At 46.3% G+C, this 14,218-nt stretch overlaps 1 protein-coding gene across 3 annotated transcripts in view; it reads right to left on the minus strand.

The window, feature by feature from the left end:
- Nucleotides 1-1,694: 1,694 nt before the first annotated feature.
- Nucleotides 1,695-14,218, minus strand: part of SUSD6 (sushi domain containing 6) — a 118,658-nt gene continuing 106,134 nt past the window's right edge. For all 3 annotated transcript variants that reach the window (XM_074997176.1, XM_074997178.1, XM_074997177.1), the window contains exons 4-6: nt 12,522-12,660; nt 9,862-10,286; nt 1,695-8,073 (exon numbers count right to left, since the gene is read on the minus strand). In XM_074997176.1, coding sequence (XP_074853277.1) covers nt 8,048-8,073; nt 9,862-10,286; nt 12,522-12,660 — 590 coding nt within the window. In that variant the 3' untranslated portion in view covers nt 1,695-8,047. The remainder of the gene's footprint in view (nt 8,074-9,861; nt 10,287-12,521; nt 12,661-14,218) is intronic.

Below are 14,218 nucleotides of genomic sequence, written 5' to 3' on the forward strand. Positions count from 1 at the left end.
CCTCTTTGGAGCAGGTTTCCTCAAGCCAGTTGTGTGGCAGGGGCATTTTTGTCGGGCTGCCTCTCTGCCAACTGAGCTCCTTCAAGAGATGGCTCTGGCGGTGCCTAATGCTGCAGACTTTTCCCTCCCCAATGCAGCCAACCTCAGTCAAGCTTTTCCGCACACGGCTCTCACTTGCTACAGGCACAAACCCAAGATGGCAAATTGTTTCCAATACATTTAGCAGATAAAAGCTGCAGGATGATACTTATTTCTGGCTGCAGGAGCTGCTGCCAGCTGCAAGAGCTGCTGCCCCATGCAAAACACGACTATACAAATCTGTTCCCAGAAGGCATCAACCTCACCTGTCCACATGACACTGGAATGGCCACACATGCCATGGGACTGGAAGAAGGCTCTTAGATTTCAGAACAAGTATTCCAGACATCACCAAGATACTGTATGGATGTCTGGAAGTTGTGGGAGAGGATGAATGGAATATGCATTGTGGCATATTTAACGCTTCTTCCTATGCTGGGACTTGGGACGCAGAAAAGCCCATGGCAAAATGATCACTCTATAGGAAATTCTGAAAAAGCTTTATGTTTGGACTGAACAAGATGGCCTGGCTAAAATCCATCGCTTCTTCCCCTAAATGTGCTACTGATCAAACTTCTTTAAACAGCTCCTCCCACTCCCTTCTCACATGGTAACATGACGTATACATCTCACGTGTTGGCCCACGTGAAACCATCCCACAGAAACTGCTAAAATGTCCAGCAATCAAATTCCACACTCTTCAAGACTTAGTAGAAGAGTTACCATCTTCTACCATGTCAGCACAAAGCAACAAATTACCCTCATTGCCTTCTGAAAGATAGGATTTCCTTGACAGGAGAAGAGAAGCAGGTTATAAGGCTTTCCTAAGGCATCGCCATAACAGGCTAGATAAGTTTGGGAAGTGAAACCTCTGTCCATCTATATTATTTTGTGCACTGCTTTTACAAGGGTATGCTACATTTTGTACACAGCATGTTTTGTGAGGAATCATTGAAATATATCTGATGCATATTATTGTCTTGGCAAAATGTTTGTATCAGCATTGTATGTGAAGTTATAAGATTACATGTTATGTGTTATATGCTCCCAGTCCCAAACCAGTTTGGTCAGAGACAGAGGGTTTGCACTGGGTTTTTTTCCCTTTGTAAATCCCTTTTCCCACCCCCCAAAAAAAAATCAGCGCTAAGCATTCAGTCAAGCAGAATAATTTTAGCTCAGAGGATTTTTCCCCTCAAAATAATTAGCCCAGCTCTGCAAACAACTTTTACTGGATAATCAAATTTTCTGGTTAGTTGAGCCCTTGCCAGTTATTTAAGTGCCAGATAACACTGCTTTTACTGTAGTTCTAGGCTGGGAACAGAAAACCCACTCTGCCAGTTTCGTAGATTTTGGGTTGTCTGGGATTCAAGAGCTATGGATTAATTCCCGAGACTGCCACAGCAGTGGCACGGCCTTGGGGAAGACCCATAACCACTCCCAGCCTCAGTCTCCCAGGTGTGTTAAGGCTTCATTTGCTGTCTGCAGTACACTTAGTATCTTCCAGCTGGAGATCTCCAAGTATTATCAAATATCTGGCTGCTGGTCTCTCCGCTTCAGCCAAACAGCATGAGATCAAAGGGTTTTTTTTAAAAAAAGTGCACGACAGAGGTCAGACATTCACTTCAAAAGAACTTTTTTTTTTTAATTTAGAAATGCAGTTATATACATAGAACAATTAAAATTAAATTAAACTTTGTACAAATATTAAAATACTATCTTCACACCCACTGCAATGTACAGGATACCAGAAAATATATATATAAAATAAAGCAAAATAAAACTGATTGCGTGACATCCTGCACAGCATCAATTATGTTTCATTTGTTTTAAAAGCCCACATATAGGAGTACCATTCCGCAAACAATTCCATAGTGGTGAACTCAGATAGAAACCAGAAAACAAATTAACGTATTGAAGGCAACCAAGCATCCCTATCTGTAACTACCTGAAGTTTGCCCATGGCATCACAGAGCATCTGCTCCACAAGACAGTTCAGCTTTGTGTTTGGTTTGAACTCTTATGTAAAGTAGAAAATCAAAAATAAAGCATAACTTTCCAGCAGAATTAGACTGCCCCTTTCTTTGGGTCACCCTTGGACAGAAGCAAAAGCGTATGTTAAAACAGAAGAGCATCAATTTAATTCAGACACATCCACTCTGGTGCAACAACAGGTAACCCTTTAAGGTTACCAGAAAGCCCACTTCAAAGCAGAATGTACGACAGATCTCTAAATAGGTGTCTGGGAGACTTACATGCTTTATCCCAGGAGGCATGAGAGTGGGACAATTATTCTTGAGGTTTGTTTTGTTTTAAATAAGGTTCTGAAATATTGGGAGAGGGTTCATATAACACTCCCAGATAAAAACACTCCCTCAAAGTGGAAGCTCAGAGAGGTTGCCTAAGATTGGCTCCCCATGCCTTTCAGAGAGAGCTGAAGTTAAACTATAAAAGTTTGTGAACAAATGTTTTCATCAAGTTTAATCTGAAGTTATTTTTTGCAGGATGACATTATGCTAGCGTTTCGAGAACCAGGAAGTGAAACTGAGACCAGGTGGGGTGTCCAGGATGCATGAAGCGAAGAATATTACTAAAACAATTGCTACTCCAAAAGTAAATATTTTTTTCAAATTAGTTTGTAACAATGTGATATAAACTCACCAACAAAGAAATATGAACATGTGTCTTGCTGGTCTCCACCTTTTCCATGGTAAAGTGGCTGGTTTTTAGTATCTGAACATCTAGGCACAACGAATCCTTCCTTATGGACTCAGCGTTACACTCATTTGCACCCAACAGTTTGAGCCACCTACAGGGCTGTTTACAGCTTTTAACAACTCCTCCTACTCTCCCACATCCTGGTTCTCTCAGGCTCTTTTTCTTCTGTACTCATAGTAATGAGCTCCCAGCCCAGCTTGTCTTACAGCAGAACTTGCTGTGCTCAGTCCTGGTTCAAATCAAACCCAAATTCTCCACATTATGTTAATATTTCTCACCCTCCCAAATTACTCCATGTATTATAAGGCCAACTCACAGTTCCAGATGCATAAAAATCCCACAAGGCTATTGAATTGTTAAATGGGGAAACCCTGAGTGTGCACTTCCAAGGGGAAAACACATAAGATGATGCTCACAGTGTAATTTTATGTTGCAAGTTTCCTGTGGTTTAAAAGGAAGGGAATCCTCTTGGTCTGCTCAGTCCCAAATCCGCAGAGCTCTAATTGTGCAGCATTCCTACAAGGGAGAAGAATACTGCAGAACTTCACTCCTTGCACTCGCAGAGGAGTGAAGCCCTTATTTAAATAAACAAAACAAACTAATAATCTTCCTTACCCATCTTTAAACCACTCCACCACTGACATAATGATTCCCACTTTACATTTCATAATTTGGGCACTGACAAGAAACTAATCCAGATTACTGTCATTTGTGGTCAGTTTTATTTTTTGGATCTCCCACCCTAGCCCAGTGCTGTAATATTTGGGTTGCACACACGGCAGAGCAATACCCTTGTGTTTGGTTTTAAACAAGCTTTCCATTAGGACAGAGAGCAAGTCACAGAAGAATTTCTATTGCACAGAGTTTGTAAATTCCTCCTGACATTATCCCTCCCTTATGCTTTTTATTAATAAGTGCTAGCTAGTTTAAATTTTCATGTATAATTATGTCATTTGAATGTTGTTAAGAATTTCAGGGTGCAGCATGTGAAAGATGACAAAACTGCATATGTTGGGGGGCTGTCTCCTTTGGCATACTCTGGTCTATGATAATAAAGAAGGTTGTGTCCTTCACTCCAATTTAATGCTAATAAGTGGTGATTTATTAAGGCTGAATTCTGCAGTTCTTGTTCCCACTGAGTAAAATGGGAGTTTTGAGTATGCAGCCTCTCACTTAGCAGTTTAGTTCTCTTCATTGATTCCTGCACTTTCAAGACTATGTCAGACTTTAAAGATGTGCAGGTAACACCACATATTGCTCAGTAAGGAGAAAGAAAAGGGGGTTTCTTTTAAAAATCCAGCAGGTAAGTTTTCAAACACATTTTCTGCTCATTATTTACATTTTCCGCTCATTATTCTTGCTCTTTTATAGGAAAGTAATTTCTAAAGCTGAATGCCTGGGAAGGCAAAAAAACAATAACCCTAAAGCTTGTTCCGACTTGCCCTGGCTTGCCTGGGATCAAATGTCTCCAGTCTACATGGAAGCTTCCACAGAGGAAAGTAGAGCTCTGGTTTTCTGCAACCACCAAGGCATCTAGGGGCATCAGAGATTACCAGACACTCAACATGCTACAATTAGGTCTCTGCACCAGAGGTCATGATCCATTATCAGTCTATTTCTTGTGATGGTTAAGACTACAGACACATCTTTTCCCTCCCCTCTCCCTACACCCCAGGAATGAAACTCTGGGAAACTATTTCAGTAACAGAGAGGTAGCCAGGTTAGTCTGTATTCTAACAGAACAAACCAGCAGTCATGTAGCACTTAAAGGCTAATAAAATAATTTATTAGTTCATGAGCTTTTGTGGGACACACCCACTTTCGTTTTGTATCTCCAGGTCTGAAGTGGGTCTGTCCCACGAAACTCATCACCTAACAAATTATTTTGTTACTCTTTAAAGTGCTACATGACTGCTGGTTTGTTCTTCTACAGTTGATTATTTCTCTCAGAACTGGGATAACCACACTATTGTGGGTGGGAGCTAGTGGGTAGACTGTGTATGCTTTCTGCTAGGTACATGACCTTCAGTTTCAGCATTCAGAGCAAGGTCAATCACTGGGATCAAATTCTGGCTTTATTAAGAGAATGGTCTTCTGTCAGCTGAAAACCCTATTAGTGTGGTACCTGACCTTTGCCCCCAGGCTGATGGGTGTCAGCTTTGATTACCAGGGAAGGTTAAGCTAATTAAAGAACGATTAATTCTATTTTGCATTTGCTTGAAGGGAAGAAAACATCCAGTGTTTGCACGTCAGTAAGAAGTGGGAGACCAGTTTATAGGGCCATTTACTTCAAACATTTGCTTTTGTAGAATAGTTCTAAGATGAACAAGGTAAGTATTTCCATGATGATTTTTTTTTTTAAATTCCAGTGGAAATACTTTACAGACAAATACACTTGTGTCTGCACTGTCTGAAAACCAAGTACTGCAGCACTAGTAAACTGGAAATGAAACAAATGTGGTTTTTAATTGTCCAGACAGAAACAAAATGACCAAGGACTGTGTAAGTCCACTTTGTCAAATTTTTGTGGTAAGCTAAGGTGTTAAAACAGGTAAGAAGTTGGTTTTAAAATACATTTTTAACTTATCCGTGTTTCTTAAACAATTCTTGTGACTAAATTCATGAGATACATGGCATGGGGAAACAGGAGCTGTTTCCCAGAGACACAGCACTGTTACAGCTGTCCTGGGAATTAACAGGCATGAGCATCAGGGAATTTAACGAGCAGGGGAGGCTGCTGCAGCCAATCCCTGTCTGCTGCAGCTGTAGCTTAACCCCCATTTACTGTAGCAATAATCCATTTTAAAAGTGTTACATAACACTAAGTACTCTAATACAGTCCTGCTCTGGGCAGGGGTAGAATTACAAAGGGGAGAGAAACGGGCCTGAGCTGTTCACCCAGAAGTCACCCCATGCTGTGTAAAGCCAAACTTCATTGCTCCCTCCATTTCACATACAAGCTCACTGGTTTTATTTCAGGGCAACTCCTGGTTGACCGCCCGACCAGGGTACTGTGGGACAGCGCACACACCTCCATCCTCAGATCTTTCCTTAGTCCAGCTAATGAGTTGCATAGACTTTTTTTTTTTTTTTGGGGGGGGGGGGGGGGGGAGAGAGGGGCCAAACACTGCTGCTGGAACCAACTACAGAGAAGTTGTCCCTTGTCCTGCCTGCCTAACTCCTTTGAATCCGCAGCCATGCCCCAAACACCCACTTGGCCATGGGACACAGTTGTTCCTGTACAGCATCATCCAGGCAGGAAGCGACTCACATAATGTCCACCATGTCTTACCTGGCCCTATGCACATAAGGGGTGAGGGGTGTGTTCCTAGGCATATTAAGTAGGCTCTGTCCAAAGAGTCTTTGGAACTCTTGCTCTGGAGCAGGGAGGTGGCTATTCCAGGTCACTACTTAAAAACTGCTCTGCCATCTCCATACTGGCCACACAACCAAACAGTCAACGGCACTCTTCAGAAGGAGATTAACAAACCCGCTGCCCAGCCCCGGCCCCATGAAGCAGCAGCCTCGCATGCACAAAGAGATCCCACTGGGATAAAACAGCAGCACAACTCTTTCCATGTAAGGCAACGAAGACATGCAGCAGTTACTCAAAGCGCTGTGTAGTACTTGAGTGCCTTGTGTTATAGTCTCTCTTAGCAGGTAACTGGGGATGCTAACCACAAACCCCGTAAGTGGACAGTGTTAGTCTTACTGCTGACACAATTTCAAACAAAAGATGGCCAATGAATCCAGAGGACATTTAAAGCCCTAATGTTTCTCAGAAAAATTGAGGAAGTAAGGGGCAATGTGTCTGAATTACTCTTCCATTTTTACTGTCAGGTCAAGTCAAAGTTGTCCTGCTTGGGTTTGCCAGCCACCAACAACTGTGATATTTTTAAATAAAGCGTCAGACACCTGCAAACGAACAGGCCTTTAGATAAGCTGGGCACAGTCGTGGCAAACTGTCAGGAGAACGTGCCTAACGTGCAGTTAACACAGGGTTTTGAATTGGTGATCAGGTACTCAGGGTTGTTCTGTAAGTATTCTTGCTCGTAGGCCTTGTCTACAAGTAGCTTTTTCCAGGAATTCTCCTAGTGTCCAGCATCAGGACTGTGCTAGACCAGCACTGGAAGGCAGCCTATTTCAAAAATGCAATTCTAACTATGGCATTTGCATAGCTATAATCAACATATTGCAATCGACTTATTTCCCTCGTGAAGACCTAGCACCTATACTCTCTTGTTGACCTCTCTTGCTCCTCATGATAGCACGGAGCACAGGGGTCAACTGCTGGCCCCAGAGAGATCGATTTTTGCCACACGCCTTCACCAGATGGGCAAAAAATCAAACTCTGGAAGATCAACCCTGACTGGGGGCCGATCTTCCACTTAGCATGGACAAGCCCTCGGAGCAGCTGCAGCCCCAGCCGAGTGGACTGTGAGGCTGATGAAAGAATGAGAGGGATTTTCTCGAGTGGAATCTTGAGGACAGATGTTACTCTGCTACATCAAGGGCGTATGCCTATGGAGCGGGGGTAGGGGAGGAGAGAGAATCAGGTAGGACAGACACCAAAGAAAGAAAAAGGAGCAAATCTTCAGGGGCTTCCAAAAATCTTGTGAATGATGTCAGACTTCTCTGCCTTTACAGTAGTCATTGATGCCTAATTGTTAATATGCAACTAAATTACAGAACATACCACTTTATTTTAAAAACTATGAGCACTGCTGGATAGTGTAAGTCACCCATATTGGAACTTCTCCCCAACCCCAGGTTCAGCCCTCTTAGGACCACTGTCCTGTCCTAGTCACCAAGAGGCTACTGGAAGAAAGGCCTTATATAAGCAATGCCTGCACCCAATGAGCTAGCAGTTCTTGGCCCCCACTCTCCAGACTGCTGAAGAGCTGGTGAGACCTGGGAGAAGCTGTGACAAGCCGGTGTGAGAAGGAGGAAGGCACAAGTAGCAGCTGCTCTCTGGAGCCTGCTGTCAAACATCTGGCAAAGGGAGGAGCTTAGACTCATTACATCACTCAAGCCCCTAATGCACATGGGATGGGGAGGCCGACACCGCACCAACCCAACTGGCGTATCCAGGAGACAACCTGGCAACCTCCTTTGGATCTTCAACAGGAGGGTCTCTGCTTGGAAGTATCCAGGGCCCAGCTGGCGCAGGTGGGGAAGGCTGCACAGAATGCTTGCAGTCCAAGGACGAAGAGGGGAAACCAAGAGGGAGAAGGCTAAACGAGTGCAGCAGGCCTCATGCTTCTTTCAACAATGGAATATCTGGGAAGGAAAAGAAAGAGGTCAGACTTTACAGTCACTCCACGGAGCTTCTAACAGAGGGGAGCAATGTGCACAGACAGGGCTTAAGTCACGCCCCCCCGCCCCACCACATACAGACACAACCTAGTACAAGGCTAGTGCAGCATTTCTCCAGGCCCCCTTCTCCCCACAAACCAGGCAGTACGTCTCCCTGTCATCTTAGCAGGACTTAGATCAGCACTTTTTTTTTTTTTTGTCTTAGCCTAACAGTGCAGCAAACAAACAGAATCATAGAACAATAGAGCTGGAAGAGACCTAAAAAAAGCCATCGAGTCCAGCCCCCTGCTCTAAGCAGGACCAAACCCATCAGATCAGCCCTGCCAGGGGTTTGTCAAGGCGAGACTTAAACACCTCCAGGGATGGAGACTCCACTGCTTCCCTGGGTAGACCATTCCAATGCTTCACCACCCTCCTAGTGAAAAAGTTTTTCCTCATGTTCAACCTGCATCTTCCCAACCGCAACTTGAGACCATTGTTCCGTCTTCTGCCATCTGTGACCGCTGTGAACAGCCTCTTTGCAGCCTCCCTTCAGTAAGTTGAAGGCTGTTATCAAGTCCCCCCTCAGTCTTCTCTTCTGCAAACTAAACAGTCCCAATTCCCTCAACCTTTCTTCGTAAGTCATATGCTCCAGCTCCCTAATTATTTTGATCGCCCTCCGCTGGACAATAGACCCGTGGCAAGTTAACCTTTAACTTCAGCAAGCACAGGCTCCAATGGGGAGGAGTGTGCACTGGCTGTACAGCATGATCTTGACACACTAAACTAACCATTTAGATAGTTTACTGCGGGGTGAGCAAACCTTTTGTGCCGGGCCGCACTTTTCGTCCCTGAAATTAGCAGGGCCCCCACAGCCTGAGGGAGGACACGCTGGGGAATGCCGAGAGGCTCAGGGAGAGGACCCCAGGAGGGCATGCAGGGGACTCAAGGGGTACCCCAAAGGGGGAGGAGCATATGGGGGGAGGGGAACTCAGGGGGACTCCAGCAGCTCACCTGCATCACCACTGCCACCTTATAGGTGTTGCCCTGGCTGCTCTACTGTCTGTGAAACTTGGTGCCGCTGTAGAGTGGGGAGGTGGCAATCCCAGGCTGTCCCGTGTGCAGGCAGGATGGTGCTCTGTCCTAAAGCTTTTCCCTCCACAGAGCCCAGACAACCCAGAGGCCTGGTTTGCGTTACGTGGACTCTGTCCATTACAGGACTGAGGCACAAGGACCATCACATCTCTTTCCTCTTAGGACTTCAAACGAGGCTTATGCTCTGGGTCTGTAGTGCTTCATGCACAACGCTAGCCAGTCCCCAGCCTTGCCAGTTACAGAGCCCCAAATGGAAGAGCCTCAGGCGTGTAAGTGCTCATGTTCAAAAGGGTGCCCCCCTCCAGCACGCAGCCGCCCCTGCACAGGCCTGCACTGCGTTTCCCCCATACTGCTGGAGCCAAAGTTCTTTGCAACCCGCTCGATAAAGGACGGAGGAAGCACATGTCAGAACTGCCCCACGATGGTCCTACTCCGGCATTTTGCCTTCAGTGCTGAATGCCGGGGAGGGAGCTGGAGAGCTCCCAGTGTGCACCTAATTACGTAATACTGTGCAGCAGAGGCAGGGAAATTTTGGAACACTCAGCTGGTGACCAGCTTGTGCCCTGAAGCATGAAACTCAATGGCCCTTGTAATTCCCATCCTAGCTTAGCTGCACTGCAGCAGCTATTCTTATTCACATTAGCGTCTCATTCAGCGCTCCCTCCTCGCGTCACCTACCATCTGTGTATTCCTCGGAGGACGTGAGTGATAAAAGGCTTTGTATATCGCTGCTTTCAGAGTCTTGGGCATCTTTGTGCACACGTCTGCTGCTACCCATGCCGGCTACCCAGGAAGATGTGGTGGCCTGGTGCACTAGCACAGTTTCGGAGCGCTGACAGCCACTGGCTTCACACAGTCCAGAGTGCCCTGGGGTCTCGTCCTCACCAACAAAGCAGTCATGTGCCCCTGGGTCCTGCTGCTGCTGCATCTCACTTGTTCCACTCTGCCCAGCTCCCTCTGACAGCACAATCTGCACCCGCGAATCCGAGGGCGGAACGCAGCTCCCCGCACTGCCATAGACTGCTTCTTCATAGGACGGCAAGGCCACCTGGACACCATCCACCATCATGGAAACCTGATCCCCAGATACACCTTGATCACGTCTTGAAAGAGAAAGACAACAGAGCATGTGACTCCTCTTCCTGTGAGCCCCCACCGAGCCATGAGGGAACCTTTCCTTACCCCAACTGCACTGCTCAATAGGAACCTGTTCAGGGGGAGAAGTACTGGGTTTTACCAAGATCCCATTAAAAACAAAACAAGCAATCACCTCCTTGTGCTGCTGCCATGCAAGTGATCACGCTCGAGTTCTGCTCCTGTCACAGTGGCTGGGACTATTGAAGGGATGGGCCTGCTCCAGAACTCTGCCTTCCAATGAGGCAAGGCCCTCCCACCAGCTGCGTATGGTGTAGCAGTGGTGGGTTCAGCAGAGACGCTTGTATCACCCCGAAGAAGGGTAGCACCACACAGTGCAGACCCCCAGCAATGGCAGCTGCTGAAATGTGGGTCCCTCTCCACCTCCAGGTACACCTGTCTTTCCCCAGGTCAGTAGGACGAACGCCCTGTATGTTAATTTTCCCCCAGTGGGGATAATCAGAGATGTGCTCTTATGGCAGAAGCTCCCAAATTATCAATTTACCCTGCCTGGTCAGTGCCTTTACTCAGCACAATTCACTGCCACAAAAGCAACTGAGGGATCTCTTGCATGTGCAGCTGGGCCCTGTCAGGGGATGGAGCAGATGTCAATACACAGGCTCTTACCTTGGTAATTGTTCAACTCTGGAAAAAAGAAAGGAGGCTGAAGTTCAGGACAGCCCAGTGCTATTTGGATAACTTCTTACATTCAACAGCACAGAAAACAGAAGAGCAAACAGCTACTCAGGAGAAATGGGAGAAGAGTAACCACAGAAACTAAGAAGCAGAGCGCTGCCTAGGCCCAGGGTTGTTCCTGAGTTCAGGGGACCTCCAGGCGAAGCTGGGCATACTACTTCTCAGTTCACAAATGTTGTACTTCCTGAAGCCCATGGACACACACTGCCACCCCCCAGAACCCTGCCACCCTTAATACTGCCTGGGCCTTTTTGCTGCTGGAGGCACAAAGCAGGGCAGCTATAAGTAATGGGTGCATGGAGGGTGAGGTGGGAAAAGCCACAGCTTGACTAGGTCTTGAGTTTGTGAGGCCCATGGTTTAAATAGGGCAAGGGATAGCCCTTTCCTCAGATCCATTCACAGCACGCAGGACGTGAATCTGGCGGGGGTTGGGCCCAGCTTTTGATACCCGACATTCACATCATAAAACACCAGCGTGCCTTAGTACTGATTCCCATTGCTGGCAGTCTCAATGGACTCAGACAGACAGGTGCTGGAAACTAAGCCTCCCCGGGTAAGGGCTGAGGCACATTGGCAGGGCAGCGGGCAAGGGAAGCTTGTGCTAAGACTTCTAGTAGCAGGTCTGTTCTGTAGATGAAAAGAGAGCGTGTCCTTGGGTCATCAGCGTGATGGCATTTTTTTTGTCAGCAGCAAATTTATTGAAAAGAACAGAGGATGACAAATTTATGGCCATTAAAACCAAATCCTGCTCATCATGACATGAGCAGATTTTACAAAAGACCAGCAGATCAAAGCACCAGACTTGGGCTGCGTCTACATCAAAGTTTTGTTGACAGAAGCCCCCCGCCCACACCTTCTGTCGACATAAATCAGGGAGCGTTATACACACTTAAGCATTCTGTCCACAGAGTCTTGGCAGAACTCTGCATTTGCCTCAATAGCATCCCTCAAAAATTTGATGCATCTGAGGAAGCCAATGAAAGCTTATGCTCCAGAATATCTGTTAGTCTATAAGGTGCCACAGGACTTGTTCTTTTGGAAGATACAGACTAACATGGCTACCTCTCCAATACTCAAAAATTTGAGGGATAACAATCAACTGCAGTGTAGACACTTCTGTCGACAGAGAGGACGTCTGGTTGCCAGGCAGCCCTCTTTGCAGCACTGCCATTCTGGCGCCAGAGAGCAGCGTAGTCTGGCAGTTCTCTGGTCGACAGAGCAAATTGTGTTTAGATGCAATCTGTTGAGAGGTTCTGTCGAAATTTCCTTGTCGACAGATGCTTCTAGTGTAGACATAGCCTTGAAGAAAAAAAGGCTGATGAAGAAAAACAGCAAAGGATGAGGAGAAAAAAAAACCAGAAGAACAGGACAAAAAAAGAAAAAAGAGTGATGGGGCTGAGATGACAGAAAGAGGAGGTAAAGCCAACACCCTAACAGATAGCACATGTAAATAAATACTCCATCTCCCAATGCCTAACCTCTTTGCAAAGTTTTCCCACGGAGCTCACCTGCTGTGATGAAAAGACTTCAGCTTTGGCTGCAGCAAAACAAACAACACAACTAAGAGAAGGATCAGAGCTACTGAACTTGCTGTGGAGGCCACGATGGAGAGGGTGGGCACTCCAATCGCTGGGGGTGAATCTTTATCTGCAAAGCCAAAAGAAGCAAGTTAAACGGTTGATGCCACAGAACAGCCATCATGTGAACAAGGTAGGTTCAATGCTCTCTGTAAGATGGAGGGAGTCTCAAGGAATAGCAGTAAAAGAGTGTGTGTGTTAAACACATATTCTGAACTGGAATTATTATGCAAATCTGACACCCTCAGAATGCGTCTAAGTAGTATTTGGAAAGGTTCTTTGTACTTGAGGTATCATCTTATCCACATCCACCCTGATGGAATTAGCTTGGATGTTATATCCCCATTGCTGCGTCTCTGCTATGGCGTCTCTTTCCCTCTGTGCATCTTGGGACATGGAGTTGCAATTCACAAAAGCTTATGTCCTAATAACATTGTTAGTCTTTAAGGTGTCACTGGACTTGTTGTTTTTACATACAGTTTCATTAAGTGACAACTGCGAAGAGTCTTGATAACTATAGGGAGAAAGGCAGAAAAATTATTTAGCCCAAAAGAAGGGCGTTTTAGACTGAACAGCAGGGCAAGTGCTTCGATAACAGGATTTCTTAGCCAAAGGAACAATCTGCCCAAGGAAAGCAAGGAAATCCCCATGGCTTGGCACAAGTAAATTGTGACAGGGCAGCTGCGCTACAATAGCTGTGTTGGCAGGAGAAAAATCAAGAAAGCACATGCTACACCAGCGTTCAACACAGTCCCACGTTAAGTGCTAGTGTAGACATAGCCTAACAAACCTGTTAGCAAACAGTTCATCTCCCTGCCAGTACAGAATTAAGACAACTGAAGAGATCTTCTCCCTCTCTGCACTTTAATTGCCTGTACGTGGCTTCTGTCGTCTCTAAAATAACAGACTCTTCTGAACTGATCTTCCCCCCAAAAGCTGTTCTATGCAGTAGCCAATGCTATTACATCAATGGTGGACAACTCACAGACCACGGGCCACACATGGCCCATCAGGGTTCTATGCATGGTCGGGAGACGTTTTGTTTACCACTGCCTCAAACGCAGAGCAGGGGAGGAAGAAGGGGGAGAGAAGAGCCCACTCTCCCCGCCCCACCGCCCCCGCAGGGACTGAAGCAGAACCACCGTGAGTGCTGGCTCAGTCTTTTAAATGAGGAGCAGCAGAAGCAAGGGGAGCGGGGGAGTTAACTGAGTAACCAACAGAAATCTCGGTCGTTGCCTGGTTACCAGATTACTTGCTCTTTAACATCCCTAGTCTGGGACTGAGGGGAGGAAGCAGGATGGGAAAGAGGAAGTCTGACAATTCTACACCGAATTCAAAGAGGACGTGCAGGTTCTGCTTGGTCCCCTCCTGACCTTGCACAGGTGCTCAGCGTAAGGGCTGTAAGAGTGACCCGAAGGAAAAAGGCTCTCTTTGGGAATTACACAAGAGGCTTGTCTACACTACCACCTTCCTTCGAAGGAAGGATGGTAATTAGGGTGTTGGGAGTTTACTAATTAAGTGCTGCTGTGCATAGGTAGCACTTCATTAAGCAAACCACCCCCGCACGTGGCAACTCCGAAGTTTTAAACTTCAAAGTACCAGCACGCGTCTAGCCGCAGCTCACCCAC

This window comes from Carettochelys insculpta, chromosome 6 (assembly GCF_033958435.1).
Source record: "Carettochelys insculpta isolate YL-2023 chromosome 6, ASM3395843v1, whole genome shotgun sequence".
NCBI lineage: Eukaryota > Metazoa > Chordata > Testudines > Carettochelyidae > Carettochelys > Carettochelys insculpta.